The following is a 7,840-nucleotide window of genomic DNA, read 5'->3' on the forward strand; positions in this document are numbered from 1 at the left end:
CCTTTGTGCACAGCCAGCCTTGTACTCTTCTAGGTTCAAAAAACTGTCGTCCATAAAATGCATTGCACATATTCGAACATCTGGGTTGTGCTGTTCTGTTGTAAATAAATCTTAACCAATGATTCCTAATTGCATCTACTTCCGGAAGGCCAAATAAAGTGCTTTTGCTTTTGCCTAGAAACACACAGCGTCTCCCTGACATGGCTGCTTCAACACTAACTGCGTTCCTGAAACCACGCCTTCTTTCTTTGCGTGCACATTTGGGCCGCATTATGCTAATATTGCCACATAGTGAGGTAGGTATGTGGGGGCGTGTTAGAACGAGCCGTTTTAGGGTGGCGTGGCAGAGTCTTAACTTTGATAAAGAATATCTCTTTGGTTTTGACACTTTAGTCTTTGCAACTTTACAGATCTTCTTTATGCACCAAGAGCTTGTAACACTCCAAAGAGAAAGGAAAACTTGAAATCGCATCATATGACCCCTTTAAGCAGCAACAGTGATCTTAGCACAAGCAATCACCATGTTGAAAATCCTTGTTTAATAAACACAGGACTGAATTAATTTGTTATAAATATAAAATGTAACATATACTGTAGATACACAAGCTGTAGACAAAATAGCTTTAGAAAATAAGGATTGTTTGTTTGGTAAAGGGCAAAATATATCAAGATCCTTGTATTTCATACAGTTTAGAAACTGCCTGGCCATTAACATCACAGCATTACTAAAGAGCCAGAAAAGCTTACATTGTATGCAGCTGATAACAGCTATCTCACTTCTACACACAAAAAGAATTTAGACTCTGAAATACACTGCACATTTCTACATTCTCTCTAAAGTTAGTGGTAAAATTGTAACTGAAAGGTCAGGTGTTACTCTTAAAATGACTGTTGTCGAAATAAGACAATAAACTTAAATAGTCAAAACTGCATCAGCGAGACAAAGTGAATTTCTTTTGTTAACACTTTTTATTGCTGCACTCTCTACACTACAGAACCACTTGCTTGGTATTTTAAAGTGTAGATCAAGAACAATGTTGACCACTAATTCATTCAGTTAAACACCGATATTCATTTAGAAGGCAGAGACAGCAGCTGGGATCACTATAAACAACACTAAAGATTTTTGGCTGTTCTTACAAGGAAAGGCTGCAAAATGTGTTCAGTCAGACATGCCAGTTAGCACTGACAGATTCATTCGTGATATTTAATGACCTGAAGATCATGCAATCCATTCATCTATGACACATGAGAACAGGTTTGCCTACGCAGGAATGAGAGGCACATTACATCCTGACACCCGAAATAAAAACTGCAAACCTGCAATGCTCATGTGTACACCAACAACAGTAAACAAGCTGTCAGTGTAGAACCGTTATGATTAACTTACTCAACTGGTCTAACTACCACATAATGATTATAATGGACCGTTAACGTTCCGTCTGCTCTAATTCTACTAGAGATTCAGTAATATATGTCACATACACATACCGTTAGCAGTCAGAGAGCATCATGCATAAATATATATACAACCGTAGTGAATCTAATGCGCCACAATAGAAACAGAAAGGGATTAATTAGCTCAATATTGTAGCTAACGACAAGCTAACAGGCTAGCTAGCTAACAAGCCTAATGTACCTCTCTCATACTCACTAATGTTTCTACGGAGAAATTATGATAATTTTCAATTATCGTAAACCCATTAATTTTTTTTTTCAGTTTAAGAAATATAGGTAAATGAGGCTAGATGCGAGTTGAAACGAAGAACACAGTGCGCAAACACACGGTCAGTGTGCTGTACTCACAATGTACTCGCGCACTTGGCTGTGGAAATTCTGCTCTCTAATCGTCACATCGTCTTCTTCCATTCTTCATATTGCAGAAACACATTCATTAGCAACGCATTTTTGTGGCGATTCCATTCACTGTAAGAGAAAGCGCCTCTGTAAGACAAACAGACTACCGAAGTAGAGCTCGACTCGACTGACTGACAGCGCTCGCGTCTCAGCACCAAATAAACGACCAAAACAGTCAAAATATATTGCGTCATCATTCAGCGACACGCGACAGGACGACAGGTTCACGCACACAGGCGAGCTGTCACTGAGAATAAAGTAGATTTATAATGTAAGATTTACATAATTCAAAATATTTTCAGCGTTGTTTCGGACAGGTCTGACGTGTCCTGACGTAGCTGAAACGTTATACTGAGAGTGCAATTAACAGCATATTTTGCCAAACATAGAAATATATATGTTTTTGGCCATGTACATACATATTTTTTGGTCAAGCAAGGAAGCTTACACAATGCACATATTAGCACTAATTAAGACCTGTATCCTGTACACAGTACTACTACTTCCACTACCAATAATAATCCATCCATAAATATACCTATCTATCCAGCCTATATTATTATTAGTAGTATTGTAAAAAAATATAATTTAATTTTTTGCTAAACGTCAGAGTATATCAGGCTATGTGCAGATCTCTTGGGATTAGGCTACTCGTGTCTCCAAGTAGTTTAAAATATATAGTCCTATATATTAGAAACAAAACCTTTATGCTTATATGCACTCTATATGTATAGGCACATATACTTATTTATTATTATCTTAATTCATTGCAACAAGTACGCTCCGGCTCAGTAGATGGCGATAAAGCCACATAATTTTGTTTTCTCTACTTTAATAACGTCTAACGAAGAAACAACATCAATGGCGGCCTCCAGCTTCTGCATGTGTTATCTTTTCTGGTAACTCTTTCATGGGATAATTTGCGATATTCAGCCTGTAAACACGCAACCATTTACAATAAATAAAGATTGTATGCACAGCCAGATATATTTAATTGAAAAATGAAGGCAAAGGCGCAGCGCAAGAGCAATGGGAAAGCTGGAAAGCAAACACACAGGGATACACTTCAGAAATTCAGGGATTCGGTTAATAACTTTGTGAAGAGCAAAGGCGGCTTCGGTGAAAATGAAAGCGACCAAAGAGGAATATTCGTAAAGAGGAAAAGTAGAAAAGAGCTGCGCAAAGAGAAACGTAAGTTAAAGAAAGCCAAAAAGAAAGGCCACTACACGGGTCAGTCACTCCCGAACCCGAGCGAGGAACCTGCTCCAAATACTCCTGCTGAGGAGGAAAAGACACAGAAACCAGCCCTAAAGCCGACTGGAACTCTTAAAAATGCCACTCAGAGACAGCAGAAGACAAATACAGACAATGTTCATATTAAAGATGGTGAAGACGAAACGACAAAAAGGAAGGTCCACTTCTCCGAAGATCTGCCAAAACAGAGAAAGAAATCTAGCCTGAACGAGAGCAGAAAGCGGGTTCTATTAGAGGCGAATATCGAAGAGGACAAAGTAATAAAGAGACTAGAGAAACGCCTTGGACTGAATAAAAGAAAGAATAAAAAGAGTCTACCTCAGTCATTCACCAACGATGGACTCGATTACATTTTAGGGATTCTTGAGCCTGGAGCATCTGCAACGGGCCTGTATGAGAGTGATGAAGAAATGGACATTGACAAAGCTAAAGATGACTTTGATGAGTTGGACGAGGATAGCGATGGGAAAGTGACAGATGATGAGAACAAGGATGACAGTGAGGATGTAGAAGATGACACCCAGATAGAAGATGAGGTGGAAGGAGATGAAGATGAGGAAGATACAGATGCATCAGAGGAAAATGATGTGGAGGAGAAGAAAGACTCTCAACAAAAAACACCTGAAAGCCAGAAGCCCGTATGTCATTCTAAATCTGGATAATATTTATTATTATTTAGGTTTAAATCTCCCTCTACCTAATGCTCAATTCAAGTCACATTTATTTCTACAGTACAGATTGTTTCAAAGCAGTAATAAGCAGGAAATTGTGTTAATGTTGCAAAATTCATCAATTATGGAACAAATTCATTTTCAGTTGTAAAGCATTTCAACAGAAGACAGTAATGTCATTATTCAGCTCAATAGCAGTGTCAGTGTTACGAAGTTCATCAGTCATGAAGCAAGCTTAATTCAACTATAAAGCAGCTCTAAAGTGACGTGACATGTGGCCAAGTATGGTAAGCATACTAGGAATTAGTGCTCTGCATTTAACCCATCCTTAGTGCACACACACAGCAGTGAACACACACACACCGTGAACACACACCCGGAGCAGTGGGCAGCCATTTATGCTGCGGCACCCGGGGAGCAGTTGGGGGTTCGGTGCCTTGCTCAAGGCCACCTCAGTCGTGGTATTGAAGGTGGGAGAGAGCGCTGTACATTCACTCCCCCCACCTACAATCCCTGCCGGTACGAGACTCGAACCCGCAACCTTTGGGTTACGAGTCCGACTCTCTAACCATTAGGCCACGACTTCCCCATAACAGAGCCGTTGTCAGAAGTGGGATTGGGATTGTATGCAAGACAATAATGTTATATTCAGTGTCATAGAGTCAGTACTGGTAATTACTCTTTTTTTTCCATATTGCATGCTCATCAGAAGTATGTTTTGAAGCGAATTGTGGTTTCTTCTTTTTATAGAATCCTGCCACAGCAGGCAAGTATGTTCCACCTTACTTACGAGAAGCCGTGGACAGCAAACGCAAAGTCGAGCTGGAGAAACTGAAGCGCACTGTGAAAGGTCTGATAAACAGGTAAGGTGCAATGAAAGGTATAGACTACGTAATTGCACAATTTGAAGAAGCTTTCTTTTTAAAGATCCGTTTGATAACCCTGTCCTGTTTGGCAGGTTGAGTCAGCCCAACATGGCATCTATCAGCAGTCAGTTGGAAGAGATGTACATGAGCACCAGCAGGAAGGACATGAACGATACACTCACTGACATTCTGCTGGCTGCCTGCGTCACACCTGCTCTCATGCCTGAAAGGTTACCCTTTCAATAATGACTTCATTTAATAACCCAGTCTTTGATAATCAGTTTATTGTTTCAATTGATTATGTTTACATGAGAAAGCCAACACACTGATATTCTATTTTAAATTAATATTCTTCTTCTTCTGAGATGAAAGGCCCTAGGGCGTTCAAGACATATCCACCAAATTAGTGTCAGACCTTCAAACTGTTTTGACTTATGGCTGTAATGCACTACACAAATTTTGCCCTGATTTGCAGTCTGGAAGGTGGATGTGTAAATGCTAGTTGCTGAAAGTCAGAGCCAGTCTTCAGATTTTGGCCAGGCTGAGTTGACAGGTTTCGCAGAGTGTAGTGTATAATGGGCACAGATTTTTTTTTAAGCTTCAGACTATGATTCCATCTAATCAGAGGATATGAAACATGTTGAAACATGAAACAGGTGATTTTAGAACACGTATTGTTTATATTTGTCACACATCTCCTAGCAATTCATGTAGTGCATTGCAGCCTTCAGTGTGCTATAATTTGGAATGTCATAGCAATCACCCAGAACACCCTGGTAACCATCTTGCGACATCCTAGCAACCACATGGTCACTACCTGGCAGTCACCCAGAACGCCTTAGCTACATCCTCTTGAGCACCCTAGCAACTGCATAGCAGCTACCTAGCAACCATGTGGCAAAACCTTAGCAACGGCCACGCAACCACCCAGTACAGCACTGAATATCTTTTAAAACTACTTTAAATGTTCTAGCTACGCTCTCTTAAGCCAACATCAAAGTTTGTCTTTACTGTTTCCTGGCTCACTTAAATACACACTTAATAAATTAAATATGACTTTAAAACAACACACTAATAAATCATTGTAAATTATTTTAACTATCACTGACTCTCTGTTCCAGGCTTCTCATGGAGCACATCCTTCTTGTCAGTGTCCTTCACTTTAGTGTTGGCCTGGAGGTATCTAATATATTTTACTTCACCTTACACTTGTCATCATGGCAATATAGTCCACACTCACTCACTCATTCACTCACTGTTGTTTTCAGTGGTATAATGTTATAAGAATCTTTATTATAGTGTGTAGATTTGGTTGACGCTGGCTAATTTCTTACTTTCTCTCCTGGTTTCCCTGAGGTTGGAGCTCATTTTCTGGAGACTGTAGTCCGTCAGTTTGATAAAACCTACAGTCAACTTGATGCTACAGACAAAGAATGTGACAACTTGATGTCCATAATTGCCCACCTCTACAACTTCCATGTGGTCCATGCCCTCCTGGTGTTTGACATTCTGAAGAAGCTGGTGACATGTTTCAGTGCAAAGGATGTAGAACTGGTTCTGCTGGTGCTGAAGAAAGTTGGGTTCGCTCTGAGAAAGGATGACCCGCTAGCTCTTAAGGAGCTGATCTCCGAGGCTCAGCGGAAAGCCAACGCTGAAGGAGAGCGTTTTCAAGACCAAACAAGGGTAAGACACCTGTCTTCTAGTGCTTAGGAGTTATCATATTATATTTGCTTTTAATCATTTACTAGACTCATTAATCCAAAGCAAATTACAAATGAGGACAACTGAGGTGAATCTCAAATGAGGTCATATGCTGCAGTTGGTCTCAAGTGAAAACATTTGTTATGTTGACTTGCTTGTCAGATTCGGTTTATGTTGGAGACTATGCTGGCGCTGAAGAACAATGACATGAGGAAGATTCCAGGTTATGACCCTGAACCCGTGGAGAAGTTAAGGAAACTTCAGAGGACTTTGGTGAGAAAATGACTGATGTTAATTTGCATTACTTATGTAATTTTCACTGTTACATTTATAAGGTGGACTAGCAATGCAAAAATGCTTAGAGTTGGTAACTAGTTTATATCCACCTGTATTATCAACAATAAGTTCGTTCAAGCCTTAATAGTAAAATAAATATTTGGTATTTTTGGCGCTAAATGTACTTCTCGCTTTGTCCACCAGGGGTCAGACTAACTTCATAGTTTGGTGTGGTCACATTGATCAGACTTTTGTACAGTATTTTTTTAGAGAATCGTGGAATGTGTTTGCAGTCCGTTATCTTGTTTCTCATGCACTAAACATAACATTCTTAACAGATTCACAGCAGTGCTGGAGGAAGTGACATGAAGTTAAGAGTCTCACTAGATAATCTTCTGGAAGCTGAGCGTGTTGGCCGTTGGTGGATTGTAGGATCTTCCTGGAGTGGAGCACCAATGATCGATGACCATGGAAACAAGACAACCACCCCATCCACCAAAGGGGAACAAGTATGTGAAAAAGAAAAAAAAATGTGTTTTTGCTTATTTAGAAATGTTTTCATGAGTCATTTAAATTAGGGATGCACCGATACCACTTTTTCCAGTACTTGCCCGATACCGATACTTTTATTTTTGGTACTTGCCGATACCGAGTACAGATACCGATATTTTTTTATTTACCAATACATTTTTTAAATATTGGGTACAGAAATGAAAATAATATGTATAATGTTAGTTGGTTAACTTCGTTTAGTAAATAGATACAGTCAAACCTAAATTTATTCAACATTTCTCATATTTTCACAGTTTATTCGCTATAGTTTATAAAATGGTAATAAAATATGACAAGAACTCAGAGTTAAACTGTCAGAACAAATTCATCTTGATAATATCAGACAACTTTTATAGAAAGGTATGTAATGCATTACAATCAACCAACAATTATTCAGAGAACTGTTAGTATGACAATATTTACACAACTATCAATACTTTGTCAGGCCAACCTTAGCCTCAATGACAGCCTGTAGTCTCCTGGGCGTGCTGTCAGCCAGGTTCATGCAAACCTGAACTTCAATTATTTCCCAGACTCGGTCTGAATAATTTTTGGTCCCAAATTATCAGTTTTACTGGTAGTCCACAGTATGAAGAATTTTTGGGTATGTCACAGTTCACTTTATTCTGCTATCCTCACTTACATAAATGAACTATAGTGTCC

The 7,840-nt window shown here is 39.3% G+C and overlaps 2 protein-coding genes across 3 annotated transcripts in view; one reads left to right on the plus strand and one right to left on the minus strand.

Moving 5' to 3' along the window:
* Positions 1 to 2,009, minus strand: part of LOC107653287 (limb region 1 protein homolog) — a 62,344-nt gene extending 60,335 nt beyond the window's left edge. For both annotated transcript variants that reach the window (XM_016439956.1, XM_016439954.1), the window contains exon 1: positions 1,807 to 2,009. In XM_016439956.1, the coding sequence (XP_016295442.1) occupies positions 1,807 to 1,869 (63 nt within the window). In that variant the 5' untranslated portion in view covers positions 1,870 to 2,009. The remainder of the gene's footprint in view (positions 1 to 1,806) is intronic.
* A 665-nt stretch (positions 2,010 to 2,674) lies between these two features.
* Positions 2,675 to 7,840, plus strand: part of LOC107653288 (nucleolar MIF4G domain-containing protein 1-like) — a 10,787-nt gene continuing 5,621 nt past the window's right edge. The window contains exons 1-7 of the mRNA XM_016439957.1: positions 2,675 to 3,749; positions 4,533 to 4,645; positions 4,741 to 4,878; positions 5,770 to 5,827; positions 6,005 to 6,331; positions 6,512 to 6,622; positions 6,964 to 7,134. Of these exons, the coding sequence (XP_016295443.1) occupies positions 2,859 to 3,749; positions 4,533 to 4,645; positions 4,741 to 4,878; positions 5,770 to 5,827; positions 6,005 to 6,331; positions 6,512 to 6,622; positions 6,964 to 7,134 (1,809 nt within the window). The 5' untranslated portion in view covers positions 2,675 to 2,858. The remainder of the gene's footprint in view (positions 3,750 to 4,532; positions 4,646 to 4,740; positions 4,879 to 5,769; positions 5,828 to 6,004; positions 6,332 to 6,511; positions 6,623 to 6,963; positions 7,135 to 7,840) is intronic.

The sequence above is a fragment of the Sinocyclocheilus anshuiensis genome, unplaced genomic scaffold, assembly GCF_001515605.1.
Source record: "Sinocyclocheilus anshuiensis isolate Anshui unplaced genomic scaffold, SAMN03320099.WGS_v1.1 scaffold219, whole genome shotgun sequence".
Lineage (NCBI taxonomy): Eukaryota > Metazoa > Chordata > Actinopteri > Cypriniformes > Cyprinidae > Sinocyclocheilus > Sinocyclocheilus anshuiensis.